The following is a 15,733-nucleotide window of genomic DNA, read 5'->3' on the forward strand; positions in this document are numbered from 1 at the left end:
CTGAAGAAAATTTTCTAGAATACAAAATTATCTGTAAATTACTAAGGAAAAGAATTCCAGAAGACTACAAAGCTTTCAGGATACAAAAATTAAGAGAAGCAGTGCAGGCAAAAACCAGCCTGAAAAAAATAGAGAAAGACTTAAATTTTAAACAGTAAATTCCATCTGCTTTACAGGATCAAAATGGAGAAAAATAGAAAAAGGATATCCTTTTTCTATCATACTAATAGAAAAAGGATAGAAGAAATTGTGCAGAATTTTTATAATGATCTCTATGCAACTAAGTGCCAAGTTTCAGAACCTATCATTCCAAAACCAAGCAATATACCAGATGTACTTCCAGAAGAAATAGAGCATACCCTTAAGAAAATGAGTCAAGGAAAAGCCTCAGGACTTGATCATGTTAAGGCTGAAGAAATCCAACAAGGTGGACCAATTATTTTCAAAGCCTTGGCTGCCAGATTCACATAGTACTTCAAAGAAAGATTCCAGAGGAATGGAAAACCTCAAAAACCATCTTCTATTCAAAAAAGGGTACAAGGAAGACATAAAAAACTATCGTCCAATCTGTCTACTCTCTCACATATATAAGATCATGAACAGAGTAATACTGAACAGAATCCAAAACACTCTTAAAGACAACTCCAGCAGAGAGCAGGCAGGATTCAGAAGAGGCTTCTCAACAATAGATCATATCCAGGTCATTTCACAACTAACAGAAAAATGCAGAGAATACCAAATCCCTCTATGTTTCCTCTTTATTGATTTTAAAAAAGCATTTGATACCATAGAACACAACACAGTCATCAGTGCCTTACTGGAAATAAATGTGGATCCTACTTATATCCACACAATAAAAGAAATTAACAAAAATCAGACCACACAAATAACCCTATTTGATCAACCTATAAATATAGATATAAAGAGAGGGGTTTGCCAAGGCAATGTGATCTCCCCAAATCTATTTACCAGCACTTTAGAATACATTCTGAAAAAAATAGACCTAAACGGAGGAATAAGCATAGATGGTGAAAAGCTAAAATTCTTATGTTTGCCGATGATCTAGTACCGATATTCCACAACCCAAAAGACCTAGAAGAAATGGGTGAAAAAGTATATGCAAACAGCAGTAAGATAGGCTTAGAAATGAATCTAGAAAAAACAAAATGGATCAAAAACATCTACACAAGTGACAGTCACCTATGTATTGATAACATCCCTATAGAACAAGTTGACTCATACAAGTACTTAGGACAAACAATAAAAATGAATAACAATTTATCTGAAGAACTAGCAAAAAGCAAGAAAGCTGCATGGCTATCATTCAACAGACTAAAAGAAACACTTACTGATCCAAATCTTGACATCTCTCCGAAGGCAAAACTATTTAATAGTGATATTCTACCATCACTCACATGTGGATCAGAAACATGGAACACGACAAGAAAAGAAGAAGAGACTCTCAGAATAACTCAGCGTGCAATAGAACGCAGAATTTGTAACATCAGCAGAATGGAACATGTTAGAAACACGGAACTAAGAAAGAGATCAGGCATAAAAGATGTGGTAACTGCAGCATATGAAAGCAAGATGAGATGGGCAGGTTACATAGCCAGACTCAGGGATAACAGATGGACATATAGAATACTCAACTGGCAACCAAGAATAAAGAGAAAACCAGGACGACCACCTACAAGATGGGAAGATCCACTAGTGAAATCTATGGGTATAACATGGAAGAGAGAGGCTCAAGATTGAGATTGTTGGAGGCATCTTTGTGATCTACACTCATGGAGAAATCCTGAGTGAAACACGGGTCCATCAAGGTAAACCTCATATATAATCCTCATCATTCTCTCAACACTCTTAACCTTTTTTCTTGATAAATTCTCCTTCTAAATATACTGCAGATACTAACTCACTTTTGATAACTCATAACCTTAAATCCTATCAATAGTTCTGATGATGTTAGTACACCCTATTCCTCTTCTTCATTTTAGAAATTCTTGCATACTCAAACATTCCAAGTTTGACCATCCATAAACTATGTGCAAACATTAATCTCATAACTATTCTCTAGTGAGATGCAGATAATCTCATCAACTTCAGTGCCACCAAAACATAGTCCTGTGTCATTTTCTAGAGAGAAACGATCTTACTTTATCTCCCCTTACCTTTGATAACATGTAGGCTCCAAACAAGACTACACCTTTGTTGGCTAACAAATTTCTAACATCCTGGAACAAACACATCACATCCATCATATCTCCAAAAGTATTTATATCTTTTCCACTTAAGACACTAATTCTCACATGAACAGCTACTAAGTGTTGAGTGTTGTCACATTTGGGGGATGACGCACTAAAACATTCTTAAAAATTCTTCATACTATCTAGAAAAGTTTATTTTAGTTAACAGATATTAAAAAAAGGGTTCGCCACTGTCTCTTTTCTCTCACACACTTTCTCATAGACATTCTGTTTCTGCCTTATGTCTTTTCTATAGGTATTTTCTGTTCTTTCTTAGGTGGCCTTTATTATTCCTCCACTTTCCTCTAAGCAACTGATGTCAGACTTCCATTAAGTTCAGCTTCAAACCTACCAAGCCAACTTCTCATTTCTTTCTTTTATTCCATTTATCTATCTTTTGGAAGGCTTTCACAATCCACCCCCCCCCCAAGTATAACCAGTGGCGTACCTAGGGAGGAGCGGTGGGTGCGGTCCACACCGGGCGGCACATATTTAGGGGCGGCATTTTTTATGTTTAGTTATAGTTGTAAAAAACAACTTGTTCACTTCATAAGTTTACTATTCGATTTCCACGAATTATGAATTACTATATGATTTTGAATATTTTTCCTCGTCGTCAAGTCAATGTAGGGTAGAAAATATTATCTCTAAAAATTTTGCTCGGATACAGACATCAATGGTGCTGACGTCGAGTAGAAGTTCTATGTACTACTCCGTGCTCGATGTTTATCGAATGCTTAGTATTACCGTTACCATAGAGATGACGCGGCTAAGTCACACTCACGAGGCTACGTCTGAAATGTACGCAGGCAACAATACTAGACGAAACACTGGCGGCCGCGTATGAATAATCTTGAAGGTCCGTGATATCCGATATACTTTCATAAGTTAAGCAATCGACCTGTACACACTCTTTACTGCATGGTGGTTCAAATATTGTGTAACTTGCAAGTAGTAATTTATATTACTGTTTCAGTTTTCAGAAAATTGTTCTAAGGTAAGTTATTACAAATTAAATTTCTTTTGTTTTCTATTGCATTAAAGTAGCACAAATTATTTGTGTTCTATTAAAATTTCACGAAATTTATTATTTATTAAAAAATACGAAATAGACGTTTTATTTCTATAATTTATTTTTTTAATATATCCATAGGATGAAACGAATAAAAGAAAGTGGAGCGTCATTTAGAAAGAAAAAGAAGGCAAGGGAGGAAATACAGAATAAAAATACTGGAGCACTACTCAAATACATCTCCCGTGAATCAACTTCTAGTTCTTTTAATATTGTTGCCTCAAGTACTGGCAAAGAAGCTGCCCTCAAAGGCGAAAAAACTTATTCCAATGTTGTTGAAGAAGAAAGACCTGACTCACATACTGGCAAAGAAGTAGAAAGTTCATCAAGTTCTGATGAAGAGTCTGCTGCACAAATTATTCCATCTATTTCTATGAAAGATGTTGGATTATGGCTTAACAAGAATGACGACAATACAAGAGTATTCCTGGTACGTCAAGGTCCGTTTGCAATTCAAAATTTAAATGCCGATTTTAGTGAAGGAGTAAAATGTCCTAGTAATACAATTAAAGCCAAAGGTGAAACAAGAAAGCTTAATCGCGACTGGTTTTTTCAAATTTTGCCTAATGGTGAAAAGCTGTTAAGATCGTGGATGGTGTATTCACCATCGAAGAAAAGTATTTATTGTTTTTGCTGCAAACTGTTTGATGATCTTTGTCAATCAAGTTTTAACACGAAAAATGGTTTTAACAAACGGTGGAAACTTCATCCCAAAATAAGTCAACACGAGTTGAGCCCACTGCACATTCGATCATTTTCCCAATGGAAGGAATTAGAAATAAGACTTGGACATGGCGCAACTTTTTGATAAACTACAACAACAGAATATTGATAAGGAAATTAAAAAATGGAAAGAAATTCTTACAAGAATACTTGATATAATTAGATTCTTAGCAAAACAAAATTTGGCGTTTCGAGGTCATCGTGAAAGTGTTCATCAGGCAGGAAGACATCAGTTCAATGGAAAATAGAGGAAATTTTCTAGAGCTTGTTGACTAAGTACGACCCAGTATTACGTGAACATGTAATAAAAATTAGGATGGGTAATAAATATAGTATCTCTTATTTGTCGCCGAAGATTCAGAATGAATTCATAGAGCTACTGGGAGGCGCAGTGAGAAAAACAATTATGGATCAAATAAAGAAAGCTAAATACTTTTGTATGATATTTGACAGCACTCCAGATATTTCTCACAAAGATCAAACCAGTCAAATTATTAGATATGTAGTTATTGATGGTAGCGAAGTTAAAGTTGTAGAATCGTTTATTGACTTTGTAGAAACTAAAGGAAAAACTGCGGAGGAAATCACAAATATGATTTTAACAAAATTAGAAAATGACGTTTTAGATATAAAAAATTGCAGAGGACAGGCTTACGATAATGCTGCCATCATGGCAGGAAAGCACAGCGGTGTTCAAACTCGCATTAAGGAAATAAATCCAAATGCAGAATTTGTAGCATGTACAACTCATTCTTTAAACCTGGCATGTTTACACGCAGCTTCTACTGCTATTGATTCTATAACATTTTTTGGTACTATCGAACAGTTGTTTTCGTTGTTTTCTTCTTCCACTCATCGATGGGATGTTTTACTTTCTGTCACTGGTCAAGGTGTTAAACGCAGTGTAGAAACTCCCTGGAGCGGTAGAGCAGAAGCGGTAACTATAGTAAAAAAACCAATTTTTTTACATTTTAAGCGCTTTAGAAAAATTGACATCTGAAGAAGAAAATAGTAAAACGAGATCAGATGCTGGAATATTACTCAATTCAATGCAATGCAATCTTTTTCTTTTCTATGTTATCTCAATTTATGGGAACCCGTCCTTTTGGAAATTAATGACGCGCAAAAATACCTGCAAATAAAAGGGCTAAATATCCATCAATGCCATATAAAACTAAATTCTTTGCAAACCCATTTCATGGAACAAAGAGATGCGCTAATACAAAACGCTGTTATAGCAGCCAAAACAATTTGTGAAGATATCGACTGAGCATCGAGTTAGAAGGAGAAAAAATATGAGTGGGGAAAATTGACGAGACGTGAGGCTATCCTTAGAACAAGAAGTACGAAGAGAAATGTTTTTATATATGGATAGAATTATAAAGGAAATAAAAGAACGCTTTGATCAGTTGCATGTCCTTGCAAGAAAATATTCGTGTATAATACCATGTAACCTACTAAATGAAGAATTTGAATGTCAAATAAATGACTTTATTGACATTGATAAAGAACAGTTCCATATTGAAAGAAAAAGGATCCAGGTTTTTATGGCTGTACCTACACTAGAAGCAGAGGCAAAACGTGGGAAAACGACGGGGGGGGGGGGGGGGGGGGGGGGGGGGGGGGAAGGCCCTCTTGATCTACTAAAATTTATTCAACAGTATAGATTGGAAAATTCTGTACCCAACATTGTAATTTTGCTAAGAATTTTTTTAACAATTGCTATCAGTCACTAGTTGCAAAAGGAGCTTCTCCAAATTGAAGTTGATAAAAAATTATCTTCGTTCCACAATGAGTGATTTAAGACTACAAAATCTTGCAATATTGTCCATAGAACAAGAAATTACAAATAATATAAATTTTGAGAGCATTATACACGATTTTTCTACTATGAAAGTTAGAAGAGTAAATATATAAATATGTTTACATACACATATGTGTACAATTTGTTTGTTTATCCAAAAGAAATGAAATTATTTATTTATAAATATAAAATAAAAAATATTTAATGGTAATTTTTTTTTGAAAATTAGGTATATGTTTTGTCTCATAGGTGAGGAACCTGCGGCCTCCGTAAGTTTCTTGTGGCCTTTAAAAAAGTATCTTGTATTTTTATAAAAGTTACATTTATAGGTATATCAACTTATGCGGCCTCCTTTATTACTGCCTAATTTAAATATGGCATCCAATGGTAAAAAAGCCCCCACCTATAGTTTGTCTCAATTACAATTATTTATTTATGTTTATTAATTTATAAAAACCACCATTTGTTTGACTTAGAAAGGGCGGCAAATTGGAGACTGCCCCGGGCGGCAAAAGTTCTAGGTCCGCCACTGAGTATAACCTCTATATGTTCAAGAAATATATTAATGGGTTCTTTCTTAATCAAGTGCAAATAGATAACATTGATATGCTATAGATTTTGTAACCCATGTGGAATTAATATATTTAAAAAAAAAAAGGGAGGGGGACACTGATTTTATGAAGGTCAGGAGTAACATATGCCTAAATAACCTTAGAGTAAATAATTTAAAATCTTTTTAAAATTTTATTCTGATTCTTTCCTCTTGCCATTCTATTAATTCATCATTCATAACACATTAAAATTAAACTGCCTAACTGTAGACCTGAAGTAGCATAAATAGTACCATGTTTAGTCTGCATAACAGGAATCCCAAATTTTCTAATCCTTAGTCCACATCTTGCTCACAAAATGAATGATAAATGCTCACATTGAATGATAAATAAATAAATAAATAATTAAATGAACTATCCATAATTAAAAACAAAATCTAGCATATCATATATGTAAAAAAAAAATCTTTTATTGCATAATACCATACACAAGTACAAAAAAGTGGCAAAATATCTAAAACTATAACATAATCTGTGACTCTTTAAAATAAAAGGCAAATACTGTAACGATAAAGGTATGAGATCACTTTCAATGGTGCTACTGATTACCAAATACAATCCACTACTTGAGGATGTTATATCATCACACCATTATGCATCATTATTACATGCAGTTAAGTATACAATAATATTTTTATTGTTACCTTCGACTTCTGACAAATATGCTTCGCTTCACAGCAGTTTTTCTTCTTTCTTCTACAGCAATGTTATAGGACAAATAACAACATGACTTAACTCGGCTTGTATCTAAGCTAGGCACACTTATCTTAAAATGGAAAAATAAATAAAATAAATTAATAATGCAATCTTGAGAAACTTAAACTAATGACAAATAACTAGTGAATGGAAATGAAAGCACTTTTGAAAAGCTGTTCCAAATGAAAAAGTTCATTTTACTGGTAGCATTTAATTGGTAGCTTTTTTTCAGGTAAGTCATGCAAATTACAGGGTGTTCGGGATAAATTTGACATATTTATAATTAATTATATTTTTCCGTAAGTTACATGTATTAACACACACTTCTCTTCATTTAAAAGTTTGGACCCTTCTTCATTCATATACAAGATGTCAGAAAGGATGGATAGCTGGAACCCACCTGAATCATGGAAGAGAATAACTTGTATCATGATGATTCGTGCCCGCCATCAAAATAAGGATATTACGACTGCTGCCCAATGCTCCCTGAATACAGTAAAAACAATCAGGCATGAACTAGAGACTTGCAATGGTGACTACGAGGATGTAGCAAGAAGAAAGATCCCTAGCAGATGATCTGATTGCGTTCGTACAGCAGAATTCCTCGCAAATCTGCAGGAACAGGTGTTGAAGAACCCTGGCATTGGAATTCGGGCTTTGTTCGTGGAGTTGCTAACTGTAGTCAAGCCCTGGATAACAAGGGTAGCCAATGGTAGGCCGTATGTATGGCAGCAGGATTCGGCCCCTTGCCACACCTCTGGGAAAAGTCAAAAATGGTTGTCTGAAAATTTCTACGACTTCACCAGTCCAAATGTTTGGCCTCCAAACTCCCCAGACCTTAACCCCATGGATTATTTTGTATGGGGCGCAGTTGAAAAAGACACCAATCGCACTTCCAGTAATACAAAAGCCCAGTTAATGGATAAAATTAAAACAGTTTTTGCGGCCCTTCCCAGGGAGACTGTAGCATCAGCTTGTTCGAGGTTCCGAAGCAGAATTGAAGCTGTGATCGATGCTAATGGTGGTTATTTTGAGTAAATCTTGTTGATAGTATTGTAATTAACTCTGCCTGTAATGTTTTTTTGTCAATTCATTAAATTTAATAGATATAAAGAAGATTTTCTTTTTCCTTACGAAACTGTCAAATTTATCCCGAACACCCTGTACACAATGAAAAAAAATAGTACAAAACTAAACTGTTAACATTAAAAAATATAGAAAACAAGACATCTGTTGCAAATTGAACACCTGTCAATCTGTCTTTAAATGCTACAGAACTGATTAACATAGAAGATGACAAAGTTTGCAATATATGTTTTTTTTTGTATTTTGATATTTTTGTGCAAACAATGTAACTTTAAGCTACATTGTTTGCAAAAAGTTTCACTTGGTTAGCCAATTGAAAAAAAAAAAAAAAAAAAAAAAAAAAAAAAAAAAAAAAAAAAATCTCCAGACTCCTTTTTTGCTATTTGTATATGGGAAAATGATTTCTATATTAATTCAACCTTCCTAGGTCTGGCTCCCAGTGATGAGAACTCAATAAAGCTTGAAAGTGGTTTGGGGAATGACTCCCCCCCTCCCCCCCATAATGTGCAGCATTATGCAAATCCAAAAGGAAATGTGCTCTGCATTATAGGATACTAATGCAACTGATGTGAAGTCATCCATCTTTATATACACCGCTTGGAAAGAAGTCAATGGGCACCCTCATGTGTAAGGTGTATCATGCCATGTAACGCATCACGTGTTTGTAGCTGGCACATAAATTGGAGGAATACGATACTTCCAAGTCAGTACAACTGTGTCCAGGTGAAATGGCTATGAGAAGGGAACTGACAGAGTTTGAAAGAGGCATTGTGATAGGATGCCATGTTCAGGCCTATTTGTTTGGCAAATTGTTGACAAATTGGGTCATCCCAGGTCAACAATCAGAATACCATATTGAGATGGAAGTGCAGGGAGTCAACTGCAAGTGCTGCTTGCAGTGAATGACCCACCACACTAACTGAACATGCCTGTAGGATATTACAAAGAATAATATGTATAAACCACTATTTGTTGGAACATGTTGAATGTGGAGTTTCAGGTATTGATTGGAACACGAATCTTCACAAATGCATGGAGAATTGAGGCTCACAACATGGGTTTCCATGGTAGGACAGAAATATGCAAGCCCCACATTACCCAAACCAACAGGAAGCATCATCTTCAGTGGTGCAAAGAGCACGTACAGTGAGAAGTGGAAGCTTTGGAAAACTTCTCACAGTACATGTTATGGAGAGGTAAATCATGCTACACCTTCTATTGAGCAGATGGACGGATGCCCAGTAAACGTCTCTTACCAGAGTGCACAACCTGGAATGTGAAATTTGGAATGGTCAAAAGTGACCATTGTCTCTTTCAGTAAGACAATGCCATGTGTCATAAGGCTGCTGCAACTGTGTGGTTTGTGGACATGAACATCAAATTAAATTTGATGGCCTCCACAGAGCCCTGATCTCAACCATATTGAATATCTGTGGGATGAACTGGAGTGTCGGGTGAGGTCAAGGTCATCCACCCCACAACAATCCATGACCCCATTACATGCCTACAGGAAAAAATGGTCCAAAATTCCCATTGATTGCTATCATACACTTGTGGAAAGTATGCCCTGTAGGACTGCTGCAGTCATTGCAGTGAAAGGACGTCCTACATCTAATTAAGGTGGACACCATGGCTATTTGTTCCTCACACTATGGTGTCCATTGACTTCTTTCCAAGCAGTGTATATAAGTAACTTATTCATGTCATGAAGATACTTCACATGCCAACTTTGTTGGTTTACATCTAGGTAAAGGATTAAATATCATTTGTTGGCAACTTGCTGGTCATATTTTTAATTCTTACAGTTTTTCTTTTATCATTGATATATACTGTGATTAATTTAATAAAATTTATTGCAGCATAAACAGTAATGTGAAATCAACTTAACGTATGGGCTGCTTGATGCAAGGTAATTTTTACATTTTCAGTTGTCTAACCAGCTTTAACTAGCATTTGTTATGATGACAAGTTTTTAAACTGCCAAGAAATCTCCATATAGACTTCTACTAAGTTCTGTTTCACTTTATGTAAAGCTAAAAATACTTTGCCTTCTCATAGCAATTACGGAATTGCTATGAGAAGGCAATTCTTTGAGAAATTCTTTATATTTAAAATATCTAAATGTATATGAAATATTACAAGAGATTTCTCTGAAGGCACAATTTTTTTAAAAAAGTAGCAAATTAAAATAGTGAAAATAGGCAATAGATTAAGTAAAGCTGATACAATGGAGAGCCAAATGAATAAATTTATACAGAACACGAGATAAATTAACTAAGCTAGTAATATACAAGATAGTGTTCAAACCAATTTTAATTTATGGAAGGTGTTAAAGGAATGTTTGAAGAGTTTTTTCACTTGGTTATAAAGTAAATGTAAATTATACTTGTCAAGAAATATCCTTTACCCAAGTGTAAGCAAACAAAGTTTGTGCATGAAGTATCTTCACGAATAGAATATTTGTATATAGAGGTTGTTGAATTCCCATCAACTGCCTTAACTCTTCAGAGGTCGCGTGAAAATTTTTGGCATCAAGGGTCGGGCATGGATTGTCATTCTGCACTCATTTTTAACAAAATTGAAGGTGTTTTGAATAATAATAAATAAGCATATTGTAGAAAAACGATTATTTATTCAAATTATAACATATTTGTAAGAGAAAACAAAATAAAAAAAATAATTAAATGTCTTAGAAATAGAACTGCATATACTACATACTACATGTGCAATAAATGTGTAGAACTGGATTAACATTCTTTTACTTAAGTTCTACACATTCATTGCACATGATTGTAGCATGTTCAAGACACATAAATTTGTAACATCTCTTACAATAATATTTAGATGCACGGTTTTTTTTTCTATCACAATAATAGCATCTTCCTTTTTCTGGATGTGCAACTGCAGTTTCGTTCTCAATTCTGTTCTCGAGTGATCCACAAATTTCTGTGAGTATATTTCTTGGCAAACTTTAAATTGATACCCTTTCTTGAAAATGTGCTTGTAGTAGAGAGAATCCAAGATCTTGCAGAAATTTACGTCGCAATATTTTTTTGTCAATGTTATTTGCATGGTAAATAACTTGAGAATTAATTCCAGCAATGTTGATGCAAGAGTAAAAAACTACCACAGGCCATCTTCTTGTTGATCTAGCACAATTGATCAACAACATCTATTCCTCCTTTTGTATGGTTATAGGTAGTCAGAATTTCAGGTTTGTATAAAGCTCCACTCTCTGTATCAATGCCATCATCCTCATGCAAACTTGATGCTAACAAAACAAATTTCTTTTTTTTTTTGGGACAGTATGATACAAGTGTGCATTTATCTTTGAAAGCAAACATACAAAAAGCAAATTGTCCTATACAAAAATATAGGACGATTTGCATGCAATAATTCAGGAGGTAGTTCTCTTTCATTTTTTCGAACTGTTCCTATTACAGTAAGTCGATATTTCTTTAGCAAGTTTTCAATCAAAGGAAAAGAAGTGAACTAATTATCTAAAGTAATATTTCTCCCAGAATTTTTGATTGGTTCTACTAGTCTCTCAACAACGTCACCTGGCGAATTGCTCATGAAGTACGGCCCTTCCGGTTGTCGTCCAACATATACCTCAAGGTTAGCTGTATAGTACATTCTAGCATCACATAATGCAAAAATTTTAATACCGTATTTATTCAGTTTACTTGGTATGTATTGGCGAAATGAACATTTTCCTTGAAAACCTTTTCATTGATTGTAGCGAATGCACCTAGATTGTATCCGGTTTTGCACTTTGTAACTTTGCACTTTGTTCATTCATCAGCTTCTGTAATCATTCTTGCTCCTTCTCATAGTCACCCATTTTATTTTACCTAAAGAGAATATAATTTACCATATTGCAATTATATACAAACATATATAAAATAGATATATATGCATATAAAAAATATATTTCCTGTGTAAATATATAAGCCTGTATGTAAAAATATAAATAATTCACAAGTACTTACCAATTTTAAAAATTTTGATGACTGCTTATTCTTATAACACAAAGGGTCGCATGGGATCTGTGACTGCGCAATGTCTCCGTGGGAACAGTTGTTATCGCATCAACTTAATATTCTACACTAACATATGTCCTGCCTATATACGAAGCTACATAAACGCACAACCGGATTTAACCAGCCGCTTTAGAAATATACGCAAAAAAGCAAACGTGCGGGCTGGGAGTCCACACGCGACCTCTGGAGGGTTAATATCCCATAATGTCTCTCAAAGAAAGGAGGTGTGCTTTTCAATATGGGATATTAAGGAAATGGACATGAAGTCAACAGCCTCTATATACAAGTAGCTTAGTTATGAAGACACTTGATGTACAAACTTTGTTTGCTTACACTTGTGTAAAGGATTAAATAAGAATATGATTTCTTGGAAAGTATAACTTACTGTGTAACTAAGCAAAATAATTTTCTATGTTTATCTCTGATCCAGAGTATTTTAATAATATGGTGATAATTTTTTTTACTATTTGTATGTGGATAATATATGACTTCTGCATTAATTCAACCTTGGTATTTCTTGGGTTTAGCTCCTACAAGACTTCAATGAAGACCGAAACCAGTGTAAATAGTGACCCTCCCCTTATTGCTTTACATTAAGGGGAGGGTTACTACTTGGATAAAGGTTTAAAAAAGAATATAATTTATCGGCCAGTATAGTTTATGTCTGATGAAATTAATAGCAGATGGAATACCTAGGCCAGGAGTATAAATCAAGTGGAAGTTCGTGTATTAAGGCTTAAGTGCTGGGATGACATCATGTTGGAGGTTTAATGGAGTACTGACAGCACTAGGAAAGATTTTTAATGCTTAAAAATAGTTGTATTCACAACTATTGGAAGCATTAAAAATGATTTTTAATGCTTCCAATAGTTTCATCTCAGTCACTGAGACATCTTCAGGGATTACAACTAACAATTGTAACACACACACACAGACAAAAAAGTAACACAATACTGAATGAATCATGTGGCTATGACTACAAAGCCCTATCTAGGTGGTGCACTCTGTATGGGCATTTGTAGGGAGGCCTAGGTTATAAATTGAAATATCTGAGGATTAATGTTTCCCAAATTATGGGAAGTTTCTTGCAACTCTATTTGTTTAAATTTGGTTGATTTCTAAGTGCTGATGCAGATTCCAAAAACAGACTTTCTTTTTTACTCATTATGAGGTTTAATGGAATAAATGCAGCACATATAAATAATTAAACAACATGTTTAATCACTTTTAAATAGTCAACAGTTTTAATAGTTTCCATAGTTGTTTTAAATATTCAATCTTTCTTTCTTAAATTTACTGTGATGCAGCATGGTGGTTTTCTTCCATGAGATCCTGTGAGTGGTATCTGATACATGGCCTTTAAGACTAGATTGATTGTGGTCGTGCAGGCAAAAGTTTTGTGTTCATCTAAACAGATGGAGGCTGCTCTACCTTCTGTCCATGGTATTGCATGGACAGACAGACATAGACATTGCCAACATGCAGGAACTGGGTGCTTTATATACTCCAGGCAATGAGAGAGGATGGAGCTGATCTTTGGAAGAACAGATGCAGAGATTGTATTTTTTTAATGACCTGGGTATATTTTCTGATATAAAACCCAGATGGTGATGGCATTTCTGAAATCTTTATGAACGTATGGCTGCACACTGAAAGAATGATTATTTTTTTAAATTCTGCACAAACTGTATTGGATAGGAAGGTGTTGTATAATCTTTCCTAGTGCTGTCAGTACTCCATTAAACCTCCAACATGATGATCAAGTGAAAGTTAAATGGATGAACAGCATCATTAAGCAGAAAATGCAAAAAAATAAATATTTGTGGAGAGAATTTAAAGAGAAAGGTGATCAGCCATCATGAGCAGAACAAAGCACAGGACAAAAAAGGCAGCCAGTATGGTAAGGAAGGCAAAATCAGAAAATGAGAGGAAACTAACACAGTTAACCTCCCTACCGGCCAATGTGGATGAAATAGTGACACCAAATTGCACTTCTTATCCATGTTATTCAATGGGTTTTAGAGCTTTGTATCCAGATTTAGCTCGACATCTATAGACGTCATGGCCAGTTGGGGGATTAACGCTCATATTCTGATTTTGCCGAAGGTGAGTCAAAAGTGATTCCAAAGAGTTTTTCGGTATACGGCAAGTAAAAGAAAGAATTTTATATAATTTTTGTTAAATGCTAATGGTAGGGAAGTAACCGATGAAATAGTTGAATTACTAAGTGATCACATTGCAAGAGCATATCATTCAAGTGGCGATATTGCAGCAACAAGAATGGCAGGGGCTGATGTGGAAACAGGGGAGGATCTGGAGGTGTACAGAAACCTCATGTGAATACAACTATGGACTAGTTGGTATATCAACTCACAAATTATAAGACTGTATGAGGAAACTGGCATTGCCCTTGACCAGACTGTTTAAGTGCGAGTTCTGGGTGGGTCTCAAGGGAGTGGAAAGAGGATAAAATAATTCCACTGCATCAGGAATGCTCCAAGGTAGCAAACTGACTTATACCATCTCAAGAGCGGTGGTCAAGAAACTGGAGAAACTGGTTAAGGGATAAATCCAAGAATGAGAACATAGAAATGAGATGGGATGCTATATGGAGAGCAGCATTTTTTTTGTGAAGGGTAGGCCATGTCTCAGTAATCTATTTTTTATAATAAAGTAACTGCTGAGTTGAATTAAGATAATATTTACACAATAATATTGCTGTGATTTTGACAGGATATCTAATGAAATTCTGTTACATAAATGCAGCAAATAGGGATAGATATGATGATGTGGATAAGAGGGCAGCTGATAGAGAGATATCAAACAGTAGTTTATTCAAAAGTCAAGTCCAGTAAAAGGCCTATGTCTAGCAACATTCCAGGACTCTGCATTTGGGCCACTGCTATTTAATTTGTACATTAATGATATAGGAAATGATCTGAGAATAAATAGTTGTTTGCAGATGACACAGAATGATTTAATAGATTGGTATGGGCAAAGGAAAATGGCTATCAGTTTAATGTGGCAAAGTGTATGGTTATGCATTTAGGGATGAAAATATTACCAGCAATACTCCAGGAAATTGATGAAGGCAGGGATATGGGAGTGAAGAACACCTGATGAGCAGAGATAAGTAGGTTATTATACCTCTTTATAAGGACTTGATAAGATCCCATCTTCATTATTATTATGCACCTGGGTTTCTCAGGGATGAGGAAGAAGAGAAGAGGATGAGAGACAAGTGATCAAGATTGTGATAGATATGAATGCTCCGTATGAGGACAGGTTGAAGATTTGTTGGTTACAGAATTTCATTAATAGGCAGAAAAGGAATGATATGATAGAGATGAATAAATTACTTAAAGGTTGTATAGGACTAATAAACTAACAATTTTCAGTACATGACGGAAGTGAGGAGAGAACTAAGAGTCATCCCTGAAAACTGAGCA

General features: G+C 34.9%; 1 protein-coding gene across 1 annotated transcript in view; it reads right to left on the reverse strand.

Moving 5' to 3' along the window:
* Positions 1-15,733, reverse strand: part of LOC150096228 (uncharacterized) — an 88,045-nt gene that overhangs the window by 14,304 nt on the left and 58,008 nt on the right. Inside the window, exon 4 of the mRNA XM_090409118.1 lies at positions 7,104-7,225. Within this exon, the coding sequence (XP_090265244.1) occupies positions 7,104-7,225 (122 nt within the window). The remainder of the gene's footprint in view (positions 1-7,103; positions 7,226-15,733) is intronic.

The sequence above is a fragment of the Typopeltis vanoorti genome, chromosome 19 (assembly GCF_054136105.1).
Source record: "Typopeltis vanoorti isolate ZY-2024b chromosome 19, IOZ_Tvanoo_1.0, whole genome shotgun sequence".
NCBI lineage: Eukaryota > Metazoa > Arthropoda > Arachnida > Uropygi > Thelyphonidae > Typopeltis > Typopeltis vanoorti.